This window comes from Chiloscyllium plagiosum, chromosome 5 (assembly GCF_004010195.1).
Source record: "Chiloscyllium plagiosum isolate BGI_BamShark_2017 chromosome 5, ASM401019v2, whole genome shotgun sequence".
Lineage (NCBI taxonomy): Eukaryota > Metazoa > Chordata > Chondrichthyes > Orectolobiformes > Hemiscylliidae > Chiloscyllium > Chiloscyllium plagiosum.
The window spans coordinates 122,260,557-122,283,687 of NC_057714.1; the positions used below are offsets into that span (position 1 = coordinate 122,260,557).

A 23,131-nucleotide genomic window follows, 5' to 3' on the forward strand; every position below is an offset into this window, starting at 1 on the left:
GAGGCGGTGGATGGGAGATCCCCCGAGGTGATGAGGTTATGGACGGTCATCACCCTCACCTTGACCTCTTTCCACCTATCACATTTCCGACGCCCCTCCCCCAAGTCCCTCCTCCCTACCTTTTATCTTAGCCTGCTGGACAAACTTTCCTCATTCCTGAAGAAGGGCTTATGCCCGAAACGTCGATTCTCCTGTTACCTGGATGCTGCCTGACCTGCTGCGCTTTTCCAGCAACACATTTTCAGCAGCGACAACTGTTATAGCTCAGTCAGAGTTCCATGGTGACCGTTGTGCCTCAGAACTCACCATGCCTAAATTTCAGCTGGTAATGCCTCTTGAGAAGCCTGAGGCTAGGAATCTTGTGGCAAGTGACTTACATCCTGACTCTTCCAAAATCTATTCACCATCTACAAGGTACAAGTCCGTTTGATGGAATAGTCCCCCACTTGCCTGGAACAAATGCAGTCCCAACACTCAAGAGGTTTTACACCATCTAGGACAAAACAGCCCACTTGATTGCACCACATCCAGGAGCAGCCACTCCCTCCAGCACCAAGTTGCATGGGATCCATGGTGACTTGGCCATGCACATTCACAATCAGCTTCTCCATAGAAAATAGAGAGTCGTGTTGGAAGGGTGGTTTTTCAGGCTGGGTATCCGTTACTAGTGGTGTTCTGTAGAGATCCATTCTGGGACCTCTCCTGTTTGTGATATATATAAATGACTCGGATCAAAATGTAGGTGCTTCAGTAAGTTTGCAGAACACAAAGATCAGTTGAGTTGTGGATAGTGTAGAAGGTTATTAAAGAATACTGCAGAATGTAGATCAGTTGCAGATATGGGGAGAGAAATCACAGATGGAGTTTAATCCGGGTAAGTGTGAGGTGCTGCACTTTGGGAGATCAAATGTTAAGGAAAAGTATACAGTTAGTGGCAGGACCCTGAACAGCATTGATGTACAGAGGGATCTTGGGGTTCAAGTCCATAGCTCCCTGAAAGTAGCTACACAAGTAGATAGGGTTATAAAGAAGGTGTATGGCATGCTTGCTTTTATTGGTCGGGGAATTGAGTACAAGAGTCAGGCTGACATGTTGCAGCTTTATAAGACTATGGTTAAGCCCCATGTAAGGAGTATTCCGTTCAGTTCTGGTTACTACATTACAGGATGTGGAGGCTTTGGAGAGAGTGCAGAAGGGGTTTACCAGGATGCTGCCTGGATTAGAGGGTGTGAGCTATAAGGTGAGGCTAGAAAAACTTGGGTTGTTTTCTCTGGAGTGGCAGAAGCTGAGGGGAACTTGATAGAAGTCTATAAAATTATGAGATGCTTTGATAGGGTTGACGGTCAAAATGTTTTTCGCAAAGTGTCTAATACTAGGGGGCATTTAAGATAAGAGGGGAAAATTCAAAGGGAATGTGAGGGGCAAGTATTTTTTACACAGAGTGGTAGGAGTGTGGAACGCACTGCTGGGGTGTTAGTGGAGGCAGATACAATAGCGGAGTTTAAGGGACTTTTAGATAAGCATATGCATATGCAAGGAATGGAGGAACATGGACCAAGGCCAGGCAGAAGGGACACAGCATTGTGGGCCGAAGGGCCCATTCCTGTGCTGTACAGTTCTATGTTCTACGTTCTATCCTTGGACAGCACATTTCAAATCCACGACCACTTCCATCTTGAAGGAAGGCCACTCCCTGCAAGTTCCCCTCTAAGCCACTCACCATCCTGACCTGGAAATATATCACTGTTCCTTCACTGTCGCTGGGTCAAAATCCTGGAATCCCCTCACTAAGGGCATCGTGGATTTATCTATCAATAATGATAGTGGATGCTCCAATTTATTTTTTGCTAACGTGTGGGACGGGAATGTCTCCAGTTTGTCATGGAAGTATTTGTTTGTCCACTTTATATAAACACACACTGCTTGCTGCTTAAGTCCCAGAGTGGAAGCCAGAGTTTGTACCTCAGGGAGCTTCACCACATTCGCTGTAAATAGTTAATCAAACACACATTAATGGCAACAGTGTGTGGAATGACTCACACTAGCATTAATTTGTGTCAACCCCATGACTTGTCAGACTCTCAGCCCCAGAGAATGAACTTTCTAGTGCTGAGCTGGGTCATTTTCAGGTGTTCAACCGTAATTGGGATCTTGCTGAGTTTTGGAGCCCCCGGGGGGGGGGGGCGGGGGGTTGGATGTGGCCCGAATGGCCTCAGGATAGCCCGGGGCTGCCTTTTACTCCAAAACCACCAAACAAATGGAATTGTTTCTGACCAGGGGCTGCACGGCTTTAACCTGGAGCCGGCGTCCCGGTCTCCTAGCAACCGTCACCAGGGAGACGGCGGCGTCCCTCCGGGGAGGATACAGGCGCTAGTTAGAGAAAGGTTAGGCACTAGTTAGTGATAAGTCACCCGGGAGAGTTGGTCAGTTAGTCAGCAGCTAGCGGGGGAGCGTCTGGTTAGTGGCAGGCGGGTAATCGTTAGTTAGCAGCTAGTTACTGTCACTAGTTAGCGCGTAGCTATGGATTAGCCACTAACCTGTTAATCGCTGGTTAATGAGGAACTGTTTAAATATTTGTTATTGCGAACCTCGAGCCGAGCTAATGTCAAGTTAACGATTTGTAACCGAGTTACTGTAGGACAAGGTACTGGTTAGTTAACGATAAGAATTTGTTACTATCTTGTTAAACATGACTTACTGAGAGGTTATGTACTGGTTAGGGAAGATTTACTGAGAAAGTACGGAACTTATCATTAGTTATTGAGAGGTTATGTACTGGTTAATGAGCTGTTTAACTGAGAAAGTAAAGAGGTTTTGATTAATTACTAAGAGATTATGTACTGGTTAGGAAAGTTTACTGAGAAAGTGATGAGATTTTGATTAGTTAATGAAAGGTAATGTGCTGGTTAGATTTACTGAGATGGTAGGGATGCTTTGGTTGGTAATGACCAGCAATATAACCAAGGACTGGTTAGTGAGAGATTAGGTATGAAGTACTAACCAGTTAAATCAGGGTATTATTAACAACTAGTTAAAGGGAGACTTGGGTCTGGTTAATAAGAAGTTGCTGAGTTTAATAAGTGATTAGCCTCTTCCTGGTTAGCGTGGAATTAATAATAGATTGGGGATAGCATTTTTTGAAAACTAACATTGAAGAGAAATTGAGAATAATTTAATAACTAGTTAATGACTATGGATTAATCTCGAAACATTGGAGCCATTTAATAAATTTTGAGATCAGTTTCTAACTAGTTAAACACGAACCACTGAGATGCTGGACACTGGTTAGTGCAACATTAAAAAGGTAAGGACTGATTAATTTATTTAATTAATTGGTTTATCTAGTTATTAAATTCTAAAGTAAATGGAATTGGAAGACATTAACTGACTGATGAGATGCTGGGATCCACTAATTCTTCTAATTAATATTTCCTGTTGTTTCTCATTTCTCCTACTCCTTACTTGTGTTATTATGAACATAATTATTTAACTAGTCCAAAGGTTAATGGAGGCACAATCATTGAGCAGGGCCCAGACAGAAATTGAGAGGTTTCTACAGGAATAGCACCAGAAGATTGGAGGATGAGCAAATGTTGTTCCCTTATTCAAGACAGGGAGGAGAGACAACCCTGAGAATTATAGATCAGTGAGCCTTACTTCAGGTGGGGGTAAAGTGTTGGAAAGGATAATAAGAGATAGGGTTTATAATCATCTGGAAAGGAATAATTTGATTAGGGATAGTTAACACGGTTTTGTGAAGGGTGGGTCCTGCCTCACAAACCTTATTGAGTTCTTTGAGAAGGTAACCAAACAGATGGATGAGGGTAAAGCAGTCGATGTGGTGTATATGGACTTCAGTAAGGCGTTTGATAAGGTTTCCCATGATAAGCTATTGCAGAAAATACAGAAGCATGGGATTGAGGGCGATTTAGCATTTTGGATCATAAATTGGCTAGCTGAAAGAAGACAGAGGGTGGTGATTGATGGGAAATGTGAATCCCTGAGTTCAGTTACTAGTGGTGTACCTGATCAGTTTTGGGGCAAGGATCTGTTTTGGGGCCATTGCTGTTTGTCATTTGTGTAAATGATCTGGATGTGGGCATAGAAGAATGGGTTAGTAAACTTGCGGATGACACTAAGGTCAGTGGAGTTGTGTGGATAGTGACAAATGATGTTGCAGGTTACAGAGAGAAATAGAAAAGCTGCAGAGCAGGGCTGAGAGGTGGCAAATAGAGTTTAGTGTGGAAAAGTGTGAGGTGATTCACTTTGGACGGAGTAATGGGAATGCAGAGGACCAGGAGACAGTGAAGTGTGCAGATGCTGGAGATCAGAGTTGAGAATGTGTTGCTGGAAAAGCACAGCAGGTCAGGCAGCAGCCGAGGAGCAGGAAAATTGATGTTTCGGGCCGAAACGTTGATTTTCCTGCTCCTCGGATGCTGTCTGACCTGCTGTGCTTTTCCAGCAACACACTCTCAATACAGGGGACTAAGCTAATGGGAAGATTCTTGGTAGAGTGGATGAGCAGAAAGATCTTAGTGTCCATGTACATAGATCCCTGAAAGTTGGCACCCAGGTTGATAGGATTGTTAAGAAACCATATGGTGTGTTAGCTTTTATTGGTAGAGGGATTGAGTTTCTGAGCCACGAGGTCGTGTTGCAGCTGTACAAAACTCTGGTGTGGCCTCACTTGGAATTCTGCGTACAGTTCTGGTCACCGCATTATAGAAAGGACATGGAAGTATTGGAAAGGGTGCTGAAGAGATTTACTGGGATGTTACCTGGTGTGGAGGGAAGGTCTTGTGAGGAAAGGCTGAGGAACTTGAGGCTGTTTTTGTTAGAGAGAAGAAGGTTAAGAGGTTACTTAATTAAAGAGTAGACATACAAGATGATCACAGGATTAGATATGGTGGACAGCGAGAGCCTATTTCCTCGGATGGTGATGGCTAGCTCGAGGGGACATAGCTTTAAACTGAGGGGTGATAGATATAGGACAGTTGTCAGAGGTAGTCTCTTTACCAAGAGAGTAGTAGGGGTGTGGAACGCACTGCCTGTGACAGTTGTAGACTTGCCAACTTTAAGGGCATTTAAATGGTTATTGGATATACATATGGATGATAATGGAACAGTGTCTGTTAGATGAGCTTCAGATCGCTTTCACAGGTCAGCACAACATTGAGGGCCGAAGGGCCTGTACTGCGCTGTAATGTTCTATGTTCTATGTTTCTGGACATGAATGACAGCAAAGGACATCGAGATAGTGCAGAAAGGTAGCATTTGAGACCATGATTGAATTAAATGGGCTGAATGGCCTTCTGTTCCTATGCTTCCACCATTACATTTACTATCCCTGTATACTCATTTCTTACACTGGGTCTACCCAGCATTAGGGGAATAAAATACAGGTTCTGGTTTAAAAATGCTGAGTCCTCTTAAAAATGTCCAGATTTGGAGAATGAACAAACACGGAACTAGGGGAAGGTTTTTCACACCAACGTCCTCCATTGTAAAATATATTTAAATATCTAGGTGGGACTGATGTTTAATCGGGCAAAAGTGAGGACTGCAGATACTGGAGATCAGAGTCAAGACTAGCGTGGTGCTGGAAAAGCACAGCAGGTCAGGCAGCATCCGAGGGGCAGGAAAATCGACGTTTCGGGCAGGAGCCCAAAACATCATTCCTGATGTTTAATCGCTCAACTAATCAGTGAGTTGGCAGGAATGTGGAGTTGAATCAGCCGCTTCTGTATTGAAAGATGGAGCAGTCTCGATGGACTGAATAGCCTACTCCTGTTGCCAACTTTTTTATTTCTATTTACATTTATGAATTTCCCCCTTCCCCTTTTTGTGGTGGACAGAGTGTCTCAGGTTGGGGTGGTGGAAATCTCAATGGGCTCCCATGACAGAGTTGCAGAAGTTTGCATCTGCTACAGATGTGCAGACCACTGGTTTGACAACATCTGGTGAATTGTGTGCTGTTCTGGTTCCTGTAGCCAAGAAGAAAATAAATAATTGTCTTCAGAGGAGTGCAGGGCAGGTACAGAGGAATATTATCATTGCTCCAAGGGTCGTAGATTCATACAGCACGGAAACAGACCCTTCAGTCCAACTCATCCATGCCAACCAAGTTTCCCAAGCTAAACTAGTCCCACTTGCCTGCGTTTGGCCCATATCCCTTTGTAATGTGCTGTGACTTTTAAGAAGGATTTGTTCTTTTGTGTTTCTTTCAAAAGTAAGTGTTGTAAACTTGGGGTTGAGCCAAGCTGTCTACTCTGAGTTCAGTTAGCTTTGTTTTATTTTGAAAGTTGGAACAATAGAAGCAACCTGAATGAGTGGGGTAAAGCTCCCACAGAACCAGGATTGTTAGTTTTAGCTTTCAGCTGTTGCTGGGGTCTTGAAGCTGGATGCGGAAGCTTGCATTCCTCTGTCTGTCACAGCTAAAAGCTGGAACTCTGCTGCTGGAAATGCATTTGAGACAATCTGATTTCCTGAATTTGCCTTTGCCAAGGGTGTGTTTATGGAATGTTACTATACTGGGACAGTTGCTATTTAGTTATTGTATAATCTATTATTCTGTTAAGTTTTTCAATCGAGTTAAGTTATTTCAATTCTTCTTTCTTTTGTTTGTATTTTAACTGTAGTGTGAAAATAAAGTGTGATTTCCATCAAATGTATGAATTGCAATCCAAACGCTTGCATTTAAAAATAAGAAAAAGTTGGAGTCTAGGCTATCTTCTGAATATGTTTTAAGAGGATTTAGTATCTGTCCAAATGTCTTTTAAATGATGTAACTGTACCTGTTGAAGGGCTTTTGCCCGAAATGTTGATTTTCCTGCTCCTTGGATGCTGCCTGACCTGCTGTGTTTTTCCAGCACCACTCTAATATTAACTCTAATGTCCAGCATCTGCAGTCCTCACTTCTGCCTGCGTAACTACCTGCATCTACCACTTCCTCTGGCCATTCAGTACACATATGAACCGCCCTCTGTGTGAAAAGGTTGCATCTCAGATCTCTTTTGAATCTTTCTCATCTCACCTTAAACCTATGACTCCTAATTTTTAACTCACCTTATCTCTGCCCCTCATGATTTTATAAACCTCTACAAGGTCACCCCTGAACCTCCTACACTCCAGTGAAAAAAGTCCCAGTCTATCCACCCTCTCCTTATAACTCAAACCCTTCATACCCAGCATCATCCTCGTCAATCATTTCTGAACCCTCTCCAATGTAGTAATAAGTTCCTATAGTAAGGTGACCAGAACTGTACATAGTACTCCAAAGTGGCCTCCTTATTAACCTCAACATGACTTCCTAACTCTGATACTCAAAGGACTGAGCAATGAAGGCAAACATACCAAATGCCTTGTTAACCACCCTGTCAGGAGAAAGTGAGGACTGCAGATGCTGGAGATCAGAGATGGAAATGTGTTGCTGGAATAGCGCAGCAGGTCAGGCAGCATCTAGGGAACAGGAGAATCGACGTTTCGGGCATTCCTGAAGAAGGGCTAATGCCCGAAACGTCGATTCTCCTTTTCCCTAGATGCTGCCTGACCTGCTGCGCTTTTCCAGCAACACATTTCCATAACCACCCTGTCAACGTATGATACAATGTTCAAAGAATTATGTACTTGAACCCCTACGTCCCTCTATTTTACAACTACCCAGAGCTCAACCACTGATTGTATAAGTCCTGTCCTTGTTTGTTTTACCAAAATGCAATACCTCACATTTATCCAAATTCAACTCCATCTGCCACTCCTCAGCCCATTGACCCAATTGATCAAGATCCCTTTGTAATCTTAGATAACCTCCTGCACTGTCCACTATACCACCAATTTTGATGTCATCCGCAAACTTACTAACCATGCCTCATCTAAATCATTTATATAAATGACAAAAAGCAGTGGACCCAACACTGATCCCTGCAGAACACCGCCGGTCACAGGCCTCCAGATGGAAAAACAACTCTCCACCACTACCCTCTGCTTCCTATTGTTAAGCCAATTCTGTATCTCATTGGTAAGCTCTCCCTGAATCCCATGTGATCTAACTTTACCAACCCATCTACCATGTGAAACCTTGTCAAAAGCTTTACTAAAATCCCTATAGACAACGTCTACCGCTCTGCCTTCATCAATCTTTTAGGCCACTTCTTCAAAAACTCAAACCAAATCAGTGATTTCCCACAATTTCCCACGCACAAAGTCATGCTGACCACCCATCATCAGTTCTTGCCTTGCATCTAAATCCCATCTCTCAGAGTCCCCTCCAACAACTTACCCACTAAATAAAAAGACAAAAGAACTTTAGATTTAGAAAGGTTTAGATAGAGGATCCGTATCGCGCAGGCTTGGAGGGCCGAAGGGCCTTTTCCTGTGTTGTAATGTTATTTGTTCTTTGTTAGAAGAACAAAGAATAAAGATAACTTACAGCCCAGGAACAGGCCCTTCGGCCCTCCAAGCCTGAGTCGATCCAAATCCACTGTCTAAACCTGTCGCCCAATTCCCAAGCATCTGTATCCCACTGCTCCCCACCTACTCATGCATCTGTCCAGATGCATCTTAAATGAATCTACCGTGCCTGCCTCTACCACCGCTGCTGGCAACGCGTTCCAGATGCCCACCACCCTCTGTGTGAAGTACTTGCCGCGTGTATCCCCCTTAAACCTTTCACCTCTCACCTTGAAAGCATGACCTCTCGTTATTGAATCCCTCACCCTGGGAAAAAGCTTATCTCTATCTACCCTGTCTATACCCTTCGGCAGAGAAAATGAGGTCTGCAGATGCTGGAGATCAGAGATGGAAATGTGTTGCTGGAGAAGCGCAGCAGGTCAGGCAGCATCTAGGGAACAGGAGAATCGACGTTTCGGTCATTAGCCCTTCTTCAGGAAACAGGAGAATCGACGTTTCGGGCTTTAGCCCTTCTTCAGGAATCAACCCTTCGGCACAACATCGTGGCCTGTTCTGTGCTGTATTGTTTTATGTTCTATGTTCATGATTTTGTAAACCTCAATCAAGTTCCCCCTCAATCTCCTTTTTTCTAATGAAAATAAACCTAAGCTACTCAAACTCTCTTCATAGCTAGCACCTTCCATATCAGGCAACATCCTCGTAAACCTTCTCTGCACCCTCTCCAAAGCGTCCACATCCTTTTGGTAATGTGGCGACCAGAACTGTACACAGTATTCTAAATGAGGCAGAACCAATGTCTTGTACAATGTTAACATGACTAGCCAGCTCTTCTACTCAATACTCTGTCTGATGAAGGTAAGCATACTATATGCCTTCATGACCACTCTATCCACCTGTGCAGCCACCTTCAGGGTACAATGGACCTGATCTCCCAAGATCTCTCTGCCCATCAACTTTTCCCAAGGATCTTCCACTTACAGTATAGTTCATTCTAGAATTAGACTTGCCAAAATGCATCACCTCAAATTTGCCTGGATTGAATTCCATCTGTCACTTCTCTGCCCAGCTCTCAAAGTCTATCTATATCCTCCTGTGTTCTTTGACAGTCCCCTATGCTTTCTGCTACTCCACCAATCTTCGTGTCATCTGCAAACTTACTGACCATATCAACAATGCCCTCTTCCAGATCATTGATGTCTATCACAAACAACAGTGGCCCCAGCACTGACCCCTGTGGAACACCACCGGTCACCTATCTTCATTTCGAGAAACTTCCTTCAACTACTACCCTCTGTCTCCTGTTGCTCAACCAGTTCTTTATCCACCTCGCTAGAACACCCTGCACACCATGTGACTTCACTTTCTCCCTTAGTTTACCAGGGGGAACCTTATCAGATTCCTGAAGAAGGGCTTATGCCCGAAACATCGATTCTCCTGTTCCTTGGATGCTGCCTGACCTGCTGCGCTTTTCCAGCAACACATTTTCAGCTCTGATCTCCAGCATCTGCAGCCCTCACTTTCTCCTCGCACCTTATCAGATGCCTTACTAAAGTCCATGTATATGGCATCTACAGCCCTTCCTTCATCTATCAACTTGGTTACTTCCTCAAAGAACTCTATTAAGTTGGTAAGGAATGATCTACCTCGCACAAAACCATGTTGCCTATCACTAATAAGCCCATTCTTTTCCAAATATAAATAGATTTTATCCCTCAGTACCTTCTCCTCCATAGTGTTAGGTAAGGGGTAAATGTAGGGGCATGGGTGGGTTGCGCTTCGGCGGGTCGGTGTGGACTTGTTGGGCCGAAGGGCCTGTTTCCACACTGTAAAGTAATCTAAAAAAAAGATATCTGTCAGGGCCCCAGCTATTTCCTCTCTCGCCTCCCTCAGCAACCTGGGATAGATCCCATCTGGCCCTGGGTATTTGTCCACCTTAATATCCTTTAGCCTACCCAACACATCTTCCCTCCTTATGTCAATGTCATCCAGAGTAAACAAACTTCTATCTCTAATCTCAGCATTGTTTTAAAAAATTCTCAAGGTCAAGGACCAGGCTCGCAGGAAAGTAGTCTGACACAGAACAAACAGCCAAGAGGCGAGTCTGCTAGAATATAAGTGTTTTATTCCCCGCAGCGTCGCCACAACCAGGTCTCGTACTTACAACGGGTCTGGTTTATACTCACTCTACGTGTTACCGGAACTGGGAGCCGTCAGTTCTCGTAGAGCGGTTGCCAACAACCCACGCTCGGCGGTTAAACGCAACCCCGGAGCAGACTCTACCGAACTGGAGACTTTTCCAGCTGATATACTCTTTTCGAGATCTAAACATTCATGTGAACAGCAGAGCAAGGCTGAAAAACACATTCCATTCTGGTCACATACAGATAAGAAGATTCACACGGGAAGGTGTGTAATAAGATTCACACGGGACTAAGCGACACCTTCCATTTTCGGTTAGATTCACACATGTATTGGGACACAATTTTAACCCTTTCACCACAAGCATTCATCACTTCCCGTTCCTTAGTGAACACTGATGCAAAGTAATCATTGAGAATCTGAACCATTTTCTCAGGTTCGACACACAACCTTCCTTCGTTATCCTTTAGTGGACCAATCCTTTCTCTGGTTACCCTCTTGCTTCTTATATAAGAATAAAAGGCTTTGGGATTCTCCTTAATTCTGATTGCTAAAGTTATTTCATGACCCCTTTTAGCTCGCTTGATTCCTCGTTTAAGATTGGTCCTACTTTTCCAATATTCCTCCAGGACCTGTTCTGTTCTTAACTGCCTGGACCTTATGTACGCTTCCCTTTTCCTCTTGGCTAGTCGCATGATTTCTCCAGTCATCCACGGTTCATGAATCTTGCCCTTCCTATCCTTTGCCTTTAACGGGGCATGCCTATCCTGCACTATCTTTAACCTATCTTTGAAAGCCTCCCACATCTCAAATGTGGACTTCCCTTTGAATAGCTGTGTCCAATCCACATTTCCCAGCTCCTGACTAATTTTGATATAACTGGCCTTGGCCCAGTTTAGTACTCTTCCCTTAGGACCACTCTCGTCTTTGTCTACGAGTATTGTAAAACTTACAGAATTGTGGTCACTGTTCCCAAAGAAATCCCCCACCGCAACTTCTACTACCCTGTCCTGGCTCATTCCCCAGTACCAGGTCCAATATGGCCCCTTCCCTCGTCGGACTATTGACATACTGCTCTAGAAAACTCTCCTGGACGCTTCTTACAAATGCTGCCCCATCCAGACCTCTGACGCTAAGTGTATTTCAGTCAATGTTGGGAAAATTAAAATCTCCCATCACCACTACCCTGTTGCCTGTACACCTTTCCATAATCTGTTTACCTATTTGTTCTTCTACCTCACGCTCACTGTTGGGAGGCCTGTAATACAGCCCCAACAATGTAACTGCACCCTTCTTATTTCTCAGCTCCACCCATAATGCCTCACTGCCCAAGCCCTCCGTAGTGTCCTCCTTTAGCACAGCCGTGATATCATCCCTGACCAGCAATGCAACTCCATCCCCCCTTTTACTTCCCTCCCTGTCCTGTCTGAAGCGTCTATAAAATTTAGTTGCCAATCATGCCCTTCCTTCAACCAAGTCTCTGTGATTGCAATAACGTCATATCCATCGTGCTCTCCTGTTCCCTAGATGCTGCCTGACCTGCTGCGCTTCTCCAGCAACACATTTCCATTACCCACTATACTCCTTACATTAAAGTATATACACTTCAGACTGCCAGTTCTTTTGCGTTCATCTGCTGTCTGCCTACTCTTCCCTTTATTAATGCTAACTTTATGATCCTTACAGTCTCCAGTCTCCACCTCGCTACTTGTTTTCCCTTCTGGTTCCCAGCCCCCTGCCACATTAGTTTAAAACCTCCCCAACAGCAGGAGCAAAAACTCCCCCAAAGGACATTGGTTCCAGTCTGGTTCAGGTGTTGACCGTCCAATTTTTAATAGTCCCACCTTCCCCAGAACTGGTCCCAATGTCCAACACATCTGACCCCCTCCCTCCTACACCATCTCTCAAGCCCCGTGTTCATCCTTCCTATTTTTTCATTTCTACCCTGGCTAGCACGTGGCACTGGTAGTAATCCCGAGATCACTACCTTTGAGGTCCTCCTTTTTAACTTCTCTCCTAGCTCCCTGAATTCTGCTTTCAGGACCTCATCTCGCTTTTTACTTATATCGTTGGTGCCAATGTGCACCAAGATAACTGGCTGTTCACCTTCCCCTTTGAGAATGCTCTGCAGCCGATCGGTGACATCCCTGACCTGAGCCCCTGGGAGGCAACATACCATCTGGGAGTCCCGTTTTCACCCACAGAACCACCTATCTACTCCCCTCACAATAGAATCCCCTTTGACTATGGCCCTATGTCCCTTTGTTCTTTGTTCTAACTGTGGATACTGGGAATCAGAAGCAAAAAAACAGAAACTGCTGGAAAATCTGAGCAGATCTGGCAGCATCTTGTGGAGAGAAATCAGAATTAACATGTCAGGTCAAGTCATCTTTCTTCAGAATCGACGTTTCTGGCATTAGCCATTCCTGAAGAAGGGCTTATGCCCGAAACATCGATTCTCCTGCTCCTTGGATGCTGCCTGACCTGCTGTGCTTTTCCAGCACTACACTCTCAACCCTTCTTCAGAAGTCCAGTTAACTCTAACTTAAAGAGCTAGGAAGACCAAAGTACAATACAGCATAGGAACAGGCCCTTCAGCCCTCCAAGCCTGTACTGACACACTTTGCCCTTGCCATAGATGCTGCCAGACTTGCTAAGATTTTCAGGCAATTTCTGTTTTTGTTAATAATTTACCCACCACTGACATCTAGCCCACCGGTCTATAGTTCCCTGGCTTTTCCTTACCACCTTTATTAAACAAAGGCACAGCATTAGCCACCCTCCAGTCTTCCGGCACCTCACCTGTGACTGTAGATAATATAAATATCTTTGCTAGGGACCCAGCAATTTCTTCCCTAACTTCCCACAATATCCTGGAATATACTTGATCAGGTCCCACAGATTTATCCACCTTTATGCATTTTAAGGTTTCCAGCACCTCCTCTTCTGTAATGTATATTCTTTTCAAGACATCACTATTCATTTGCCTGAGTTCCTTGACTTCCATATCTGTCTCCATAGTAAACACTGATGTAAAATATTCATTTAGTGTCTCTCCTACCTCCTGTGGTCCCACCCATAGATGACTTTATTGACCTTTCATGAGCCTTATTCTCTCCTCAGTTGCTCTTTTGCTCTGAATGCACTTGTAGAATCTCTTTGAATGATCCTGAACCTTATCTGCCAAGACACTCTCATATCCACTTTTAGACCTCCTGATTTCCCTCCTAAGAAAGACCCTACACCCTTTGCACTCTTGAAGAGATTCGCTTGGTCCCAGTTGTCTATATCTAACTTTTGCCTTCTCCTTATTCTTGACCACAGCCTCAATATCTTCTGAGGAAGGGTCACTCAACCCGAAAAGTTAACTCTGATTTCTCTTCACAGATGCTGCCAAATCTGCTGAGGTTTTCCAGCAACTTCTGTTTTTGTTTCTGATTTACAGCATCCGCAGTTCTTTTGGTTTTTATTCCCTCAATGTCTTTATTGTTCCCTACTCTTAACAGCTTTGCCCTTCACTCTAATAGCAACCATAATGTCTCTGAACTCTTGTTATCCAATTTTTGAAAGCCTTCCACTTGTCAATTGTCCCTTCACCTGCAAACAGTCTACTGTAATCAACTTTTGAAAGTTCCTGACTTATACCATCAAAGTTTTTCTTACTCTAATTAAGAACTTCAACTTTTCTTTAACTTTAACTTTTTCTTTTCCATTTGTATTTTAAAGCTAATAGACTTATGATCACTGGTCCAAAGTGCTCCCCCACTAACACTTCAGTGACTTGCCCTGCCTTATTTCCCAAGAGAAGGTCAAGTTTTGCTCCTCTAGTAAGTACATTTACATATTGATAAAAACAGTGTTCTTGAACACATTTAGCAATTTCCTCACCATCTAAACCCTTAACACTATGGCGGTCCTAGACTATGTTTAGAAAATTTAATTCCCCTACTGTGACAACCCTATTATTAGAGTCATAGAGTAATACAGCATGGAAACAGGCCCTTCGGCCCAAACTGGCCCATGCTGACTATGTGCCCACTCAGCTCGTTCCAGTTGCCTGCGTTTGGTCCATATCCCTCCAGACTCTTCCCATCCATGTACCTATCCAAATGTTTTTTAAATGTTGATATTGTACCTGCCTCAAACACATTCTCTGGCAGCCCATTCCATATATGCACTATCCCCTGCGTGAAGAAGTTGCCTGTCACGTCATTCTTAAATCTTTCCCCTCTCACCTTAAACCTATGCCCTCTAGTTTTCAATTCCCCATCCCTGGGGAGAGGATTATCTGCATTTGTCCTATCAATGCCCCTCATGATTTTATACACCTCAATAAGGTCACCCCTCATACTCCTACATTCCAAGGGATAAAGTCCTATCCTGGCCGACCTCTCCTGATAACTCAGGCCTACTAGTCCTGGCAACATCCTCGTAAATCCTCTTTGCACTCTTTCCAGTTTAACTATGTCTTTCCTATAACAGGGTGACCAAAACTGTACACAGTACTCCAAATGCAGCCTCACCAATGACTTGTATAACTGTAGCATAATGTCCCAACTCCTATATTCAAAGTTAAAAATCACACAACACCAGGTTATAGTCCAACACTATAACCTGGTGTTGGGTGATTTTTAACTTTGTACACCCCAGTCCAACACCGGCATCTCCGAATCAGTCCTATATTCAATGCCTTGACTGATGAAGGCCAGCATACTAAATGCCTTCTTCACCACCCTGTCTATCTGTGACACCTCTTTCAACAAATTATGTACTTGTACTCCTAGGTCCCTCTGTTCCTCTATTCCTACAATTCTTACATATTTGCTCCTCAGTTTCCTGCTGACCACTTGGGGGGGGGGGGGGGGGGGGGTGTTACAGTACAATCCATTCAAAGTGACCATCCCCTTCATATTTCTGAGTTCTGCCCATATAGTTTCACAGGATGATCCCTCAGAAATATCCTCTGTAAGTCCTCTGTAATGTTTTCCCTCATCAAAATTGCCACCCCTGTCCTCTCTTGCCTCCCTGTCTATCCTTCCTATAGCGTCTAAACCCAGGAACATTGAGCTGCCAGTCCTGTCCCTCTCTCAGCCATGGTTCTGTAATAGCTATGATGTCCCAGTCCCATGTTCCCATCCATGCCCTGAGTTCAGCTACCGTACCTTGCATTGAAATAAATGCAAATTAAAAGTTACCTCATTCTCTGACTTGCTCTCATCTGCCTTGTCTAATTAACTTGCTCTCTTTAACTTCAGAACCATCTTCAACTGCGTCTCTATTCTCACTACTATTTAGAATTCCCCACCCCCTGCTAGTTTAATCGCTCCTGAATACAACTAGCAAATCACCCTGCCAGGGTATTGGTCCCATTCCAGTTCGGGTGAAACAAGTCCCTCTTGAACAGGTCTCCTCAGCCCCAGTAGAGATCCCAATCATCCAAAAATCTGAATCCTTGCCCACCGCACCATGTCCTCAGCCACTGATTTACCTGCCCTATCTTCTTATTCCGACTCTCACAGCACGTGGCACCAGGAGTAATCTAGAGATTGCTACTTTAGAGGTTCTGCTTTTTAACCACTCCCACCTAACTTCCTATATTCACTCTGAAAAGCCTCAACTCTTTCTCTCTGACTGTCCCACGTCATTCTTACCAATGTATAAGTTAGAATCTAAAGGGAGGTTATGTAAATCAGACTAGTGTGTCCTGAATGTAGAAGGTGTGGAGCAGAGGAGATTGAGGGAGACCTGCTGGAGGTGTATAAGACTATGAGGGACATTGCAGGATGGTTAGAAAGCAGCTGTTCCCCTTGTTTCATGGTCAATAATAAGAGGATATTATTTTAAGGTGAAAGGCGAGGCATTTAGAGGGGATTTCAAGAAAAGATTACTTTTCATCTGGTGGGTGGTGTGGGGGTCTGGAATGCACTGTCTGGGAGGGTAGTTGTGCCAGGAATCCTCACAACCTTTAACATGTACCTGGACAAACACTCGAAATGTCACAACTTTCAAGGCTTTGGGCCGAGTGTGGAAATGTGGGACCAGTATAGGTACCGAAACGTCGATTTTGCCTGTCCTCGGATGCTGCCTGAACTGCTGTGCTTTTCCAGCCCCACTAATCCAGAATCTGGTTTCCAGCATCTGCAGTCATTGTTTTTACCCCGTGTAGATAGTACAGAGTCAGTGGACTGAAGGGTCTCTTCTGATCTGTATGATTCTATGGTTCGAAGAGATTGGGAGAGCATCAGGATTTTGAAAGTTGCTGATGGGGTTGATATAGAATTTTTCTGTCTTAGACAAAGGTCTTAAACTTAGGCTGTCACTTATTTTTCCTCATTCACTGGATGTGGGTATCACTGGGCAGGCCCAGCATTTACTGCCCATCCCTAATTACCCAGAGGGCAGTTAAGAGTCAACCACATTGCTGTGGGTCTGGAGTCACATGTAGGCCAGACCAGGTAAGGATGGTAGTTTCCTTCCCTAAAGAACTAATTAACTGATTAGAATCTGTTGATATGAAGAGGATGTAATGCTGAGTTTCAATTTGAGATGTTATTTAAAATTTGGAATTCTAGATTTGAGACACACTTATTCCCCAGGAATCTTTTGTCTGGTTACAGAGAGACAACCTAAGGGTGACTTTGCCGTCAATCAGTGCAGAGAGTGATGGTGAAAGGAGAAGGAGGGTTCATGGTATTCTCACGCTGACAGATGGAGTACGTGGCCCTGGACACAATGCAAACTGTGGACGAAAACATCAAGGAAGGTGAGTCTGTTTCTCAATTGGTTCAATGGCAACTCACCAGAGGGAACAAGAGAGCATCCAAACCACGACAACACACAAGGGCCAGATAAAAGGAGTGCTGCACTGTCGAAGGGTCAGTGCTGAGGGAGCACTGCACTATCGGAGGGTCAGTGCTGAGGGAGCACTGCACTATCGGAGGGTCAGTGCTGAGGGAGTGCCGCACTATCAGAGGGTCAGTGCTGAGGGAGCACTGCACTATCGGAGGGTCAGTGCTGAGGGAGCACTGCACTATCGGAGGGTCAGTACTGAGGGAGTGCTGCACTATCGGAGGGTCAGTGCTGAGGGAGCGCTGCACTATCGGAGGGTCAGTGCTGAGGGAGCGCTGCACTATCGGAGGGTCAGTGCTGAGGGAGTGCTGCACTATCGGAGGGTCAGTGCTGAGGGAGCGCTGCACTATTGGAGGGTCAGTGCTGAGGGAGCACCGCAATGTCGGATGGTCAGTGCTGAGGGAGTGCTGCACGGTCGGACGGTCAGTGCTGAGGGAGTGCCGCACTGTCGGAGGGTCAGTGCTGAGGGGGAGCCACACAGTCGGACGGTCAGTGCTGAGGGAGTGCCGCACTGTCGGAGGGTCAGTGCTGAGGGAGCGCTGCACTGTCAGAGGGTCAGTGCTGAGATAGGGCTGCACTGTCGGATGGTCAGTGCTGAGGGAGTGCTGCACTGTTGGAGAGTCAGTGCTGAGGGAGACTGCACTATCGGAGGGTCAGTGCTGAGGGAGTGCCGCACTGTCGGAGGGTCAGTGCTGAGGGAGTGGGCACTGTCGGAGGGTCAGTGCTGAGGGAGTGGGCACTGTCAGAGGGTCAGTGCTGAGGGAGTGGGCACTGTCAGAGGGTCAGTGCTGAGGTATCGCCGCACTGTCGGAGGGTCAGTGCTGAGGGAGTGGGCACTGTCGGAGGGTCAGTGCTGAGGGAGTGCCACATTGTCGGAGGCTCAGCGCTGAGGGAGCGTCACACTGATGGAGGGTCAGTGCTGAGGAAGTATGAGGTGGTATCTGTGTCGACACTCTGACATATGAAGGTTTGGTGCTTGTTTAAAGGTGAGAAGTGGAGGTGTGGGGAAGATCTTGGTGAGGTGCTCATCCTCATTGATTATATGTTGCAAGCTGCGAAGAACATGGCGTAGTTTCTCCGCTCCCAGGAAGCACTGGACAACGAAGGGTACCCAACTGGTGTCTGTCTCCTGAGGAGGTCATTATGGTTTCTCGCTGTGGCACATCGGAACTAGCGATTTATGAGTTGAGCATCATACCCTGTTCTTATGTGGGTGGCCTTGAGCACCTTCAGATGTCCGTGGTGTTCCCCCTCATCTGGACAAATCCGGTATACGCGTAAGGCTAGTCCATAGGGATGGTTGTTTTAATATGTTTTGGATGGAAGCTGGAGAAGTGTAGCATTGTGAGATTGGCTGTGGGTTTGTGATAGAATGTGGTGCTGAGGTGCCAATACTTGAAGGAGATATATGTGTCCCAGAATGAGACAGATAGTAGAGAGTAGTCTATGGTGAGGTTGATATTGAACATAGAACATTACAGCGCAGTACAGGCCCTTCGGCCCTCAATGTTGCGGCGACCTGTCACACTAATCTGAAGCCCAGCCCACACACACCATTCCATGTACGTCCATATGCTTGTCCAATTACGACTTAAATGTACTTAAAGTTGGCGAATCTACTACCGTTGCAGGCAAAGCATTCCATACCCTTACTGAGTAAAGAAACTACCTCTGACATCTGTCCTATATCTATCTCCCCTCACTTTAAAGCTATGCCCCCTCATGCTCACCGTCACCATACTTGGAAAAAGCCTCTCCCTGTCCTCCCTCTGATTATCTTATATGTCTCTATTAAGTCACCTCTCAACCTTCTTCCCTCTAACGAAAACAGCATCAAGTCCCTCAGCCTTTCCTCATAAGACCTTCCCTTCATAACAGGCAACATCCTAGTAAATCTCCTCTGCACTCTTTCCAAAGCTTCCACATCCTTCTTATAATGCGGTGACCAGAACTGTACACAGTACTCCAAGTGCGGCCACACCAGAGTTTTGTACAGCTGTAGCATAACCTCCTGGTTTTGGAACTCGATCCCTCTATTAATAAAAGCTAAAACACTGTATGCCTTCTTAACAACCCTGTCAACCTGGGTGGCAACTTTCAAGGATCTGTGTACCTGGACACCGAGATCTCTCTGCTCATCTACACTACCAAGAATCTTACCATCAGCCCAGTACTTTGCATTCCGGTTACTCCGACCAAAGTGAATCACCTCATACTTGTCCGCATTAAACTCCCTTTGCCACCTCTCAGCCCAGCTCTGCAGCTTATCTATGTCTCTCTGTAACCTACATCATCCTTCGTCACTATCCACAACTCCACCGACCTTAGCGTCGTCTGCAAATTTACTAACCCACCCTTCTACACCCTCATCCAGGTCGTTTATAAAAATGACGAACACAGTGGACCTAACACCGACCCTTGCAGTACACCACTGGGAACTGGACTCCTGGATGAACATTTCCCATCAACCACCACCCTGTCTTCTTTCAGCAAGCCAATTACTGATCCAAACTGCTATGTCCCCCACAATCCCATTCTTCCACATTTTGTACAATAGCCTACTGTGGGGAACCTTATCGAATGCCTTGCTGAAATCCATATACACCACATCAACCGGTTTACTCTCATCTACTTGTTTGGTCACCTTCTCAAAGAACTCAATAAGGTTTGTGATGATGTGATGAAGCACATTGATATCACTGTGTAGTTTTATCAGTGACTCCTCATCATGGGTCCAGAGGAAGAAAATGTCGTCAATGTACCTGGTGTATAGTGTTGGTTGGAGGTCCTGCTCAGAGAAGAAATCTTGTTTGAACCTGTGCATGAAAATGTTGGCATATTGGGGTGCAGATTTGGTCCCCATGGCTGTTCCGTGTGTCTGGATGAAGAACTGATTGTCAAAGATGAAGACGTTGTGATTGAGGATAAGGCGGATGAGTTGTAGGATGGTGTTCGGAGACTGGCAGTTGTTGGTGTTGAGTACTGAGGCTGTTGCCGCGATGCCATCATTGTGGGAGCTGCTGGTGTAGAGTGCGGAAACGTCCATTGTGACGAGGAATGTTCCCGTTTTGATCGGTCCATGGGTGCTGAATTTCAGTAAGAAATCTGTCGTGTCGCGACAGAAGGTGGGGGTCCCCTGAACAATGGGTTTCAAGATCCCTTCAACATAGCCAGAGAGGTTTTTACACAACCACCTGGTGAAGGAGCAGCATCCTGAAAGCTAGTGCTTCCAAATAAACCTGTTGGACTATAGCCAACGTAAATAATGAGAGACATAAAAATAGATTGTAAAATCTGCAATGTGCATGTTTAAAGGAAAGGTTAGCAAAGATGAATTGCCAACAGAGACATAAGAATTTGTACTGGGGAATAAGGAAATGGCAGAGAATCTCAACCAACATCTGCATCTTGTTAAACCTCATAGGGGTAGTGTGCTGAAAATCAAGGTCCATTAGTCCCAGGATCATCAGAAAAATTAAAGATTTTAAAAAGCCCAGAAAGATCCACAATTTACCCCATTTTCAGACCCAGATTGACAGGAAACTCAGACCAGGTTTCTGGACAGAACAAAAATTACTGTTAATTACAAGGAATTAGACTCCAGCTATGGGCAATAGTGGACGGGTACATGAATAGGAAGGGTTTAGAGGGATATGGGCCAAATGCTGGCAAATGGGACTAGACGTGTCTAGGATATCTGGTCGGTGTGGACGAGTTCGGCTGAAGGGCCAGTTTCTGTTCTGTACAGCTCAATGACTCTATCAATTATCAGCATTAATTGTACTAACTAAACTTCTCATCCCCTTATAAGCTCCCTTTTATTCTCTCTCTCTCTCTCTCTCTCTCTCACACACACACACACGCACAGAGAGAGAACAAAATATGTGTGTAATGGATGGAGGGAAAACTGGGAAAGCAGTTCAGTGATCTCTCTTCGCGGGATTGGCTAGGATGACTCTTGTGTTGATCCCAGCACTGGTCCTCAGTCTTCCTTCTCCAGATGCTGTCACCGGCTTGCAGGAGGTACAGGGTATCTGCTCGATGTTTATAAAGGTGTCCGATCTATTCATTAAAATTCATGGGTTATACCAACTTGTGACAGAAAAATGAAAGGATTTTCTTCGGGCTCCAAGTGCAGAGAACAGAGAGCGTTCCTGAGCTGGTGGAGATCTGAAGTCTTCTCTGGATTTTGTTCAGTTAGCTGAGAACCAACCACATAATTGTTAGCAAGCAGAAAGCTGTTGTCATTGATAACTAATCACTAGTCCACAAACCAATCAGCTGCTTGTCACCAACTGAAGTTTTGTTTATAAACAGCCCTTTGGCCCCAGCTCATCAGAGCATCGCTCCTATGTCAAGTGATAGCATTCCCAAAGCTTGTGATGTCGAATAAGCTTGTTGGACTATAACCTGGTGTCATGTGACCTCTGAGCTTGTCCACTCCAGTCCAACACCAGCACCTCCACATCATGTATTCTCAAAGGAGGAGACATAATCTCCTCAGAAATATTCGAGAACCAAGGGAAATGTGCGAATAAGGAGCTGAGAGAAATTAGTATCGGTTAAAAAGTAGTATTAGGGAAACTAAATGGGACTTAAATGTTGATGGATACCTGTGAATGAATGAGCTTCACGTACAGAGTTGAATAAGATGGCGACCAAGATAATGGATGCATTGTTAATCATCTTCAAAATTCTAATGGTTCAGAAATGGTTCCTGTAAATGAGAAGGTGGTAAATTAACCTCACTATTTCAGAGGAAAGGGAGACAGAAAATGGGGAACGACAGATCTATCACGTCAATGATGCAGAAAATGCTAAATTCTACTACAAATGATGTGATAATTGTTCACTTGGGAAATGATGATATGATTGGGCAGAATCAATATGAAAGGGAAATCATAGCTGGCAAACTGGTTGAAGTTTTTTGAGAATGTCACTATCAGAACAGATGGGTTAATCAATTTTATTTGGATTTTCAGAAGGTTTTTGTTAAGGGCTAGTGGGCAAAATTAGAGTGCATGGGATTACAGGTGAAAAGACTGTTATGAATTGAGAATGGGGTAACAGACCGGAAACAGAGAGTCATGCTAAATTGGTGATTGAATTCCTGATGAAGGGCTTTTGCCCAAAATGTCGATTTTCCTGCTCCTCGGATGCTGCCTGACCTGCTGTGCTTTTCCAGCAACATGCTGATCTAAACTCTGGTTTCCAGCATCTGCAGTCCTCACCTTTGCCTAAATGGGTGATTGTCAGGTAGGCAAGTTTTGACCAATGGGGTACTGCAAGGATCAGTGCTTGGGCCCCAACCGATCATTATTTATAACCAATGATCTGGCAGCTGGGGCCAGTTGTGACATTTACCACAAAATACAAAGATCTGCGGATGCTGGAAATCGGAAATGAAAACAGCGTCTACTGGGAAAACTCAGTTAATATAGGACTCAGGGTGCTGTACTTAAATGCACGCAGTCTACAGAGCCCATGATCTCGTAGCATGGATTGAAATTGGAGGGTATGCTGTTGTGGGTATCACAGAGACATGGCCACAAGGGAATCAGGACCAGGAACTAAATATCCAAGAATGCATGTCCCACTGAAATGACAGGCAGATGGGCAGGGGAGACGGGGTTGTCTTGTTCGCAAGAAATGAAATTAAATCGATAGCAAGAAATATTAAAGAATTTAACAAAGCACAGGAGTCGCAAAGGGAAAAAGACCCTGATGCGAGTTA

General features: G+C 44.9%; 1 protein-coding gene and 1 long non-coding RNA gene across 2 annotated transcripts in view; one reads left to right on the forward strand and one right to left on the reverse strand.

Annotated features, from left to right (window-relative positions):
- Positions 1-1,717: 1,717 nt before the first annotated feature.
- Positions 1,718-23,131, forward strand: part of LOC122550350 (WD repeat-containing protein 97-like) — a 40,616-nt gene continuing 19,202 nt past the window's right edge. Inside the window, exons 1-2 of the mRNA XM_043691079.1 lie at positions 1,718-3,304; positions 17,166-17,311. Of these exons, the coding sequence (XP_043547014.1) occupies positions 17,257-17,311 (55 nt within the window). The 5' untranslated portion in view covers positions 1,718-3,304; positions 17,166-17,256. The remainder of the gene's footprint in view (positions 3,305-17,165; positions 17,312-23,131) is intronic.
- Positions 21,226-22,553, reverse strand: LOC122550212. Its single transcript, XR_006311767.1, has 2 exons — positions 22,011-22,553; positions 21,226-21,598 (listed from the first exon to the last, which is right to left on the reverse strand). It is a non-coding gene; the product is annotated as an uncharacterized LOC122550212 (long non-coding RNA).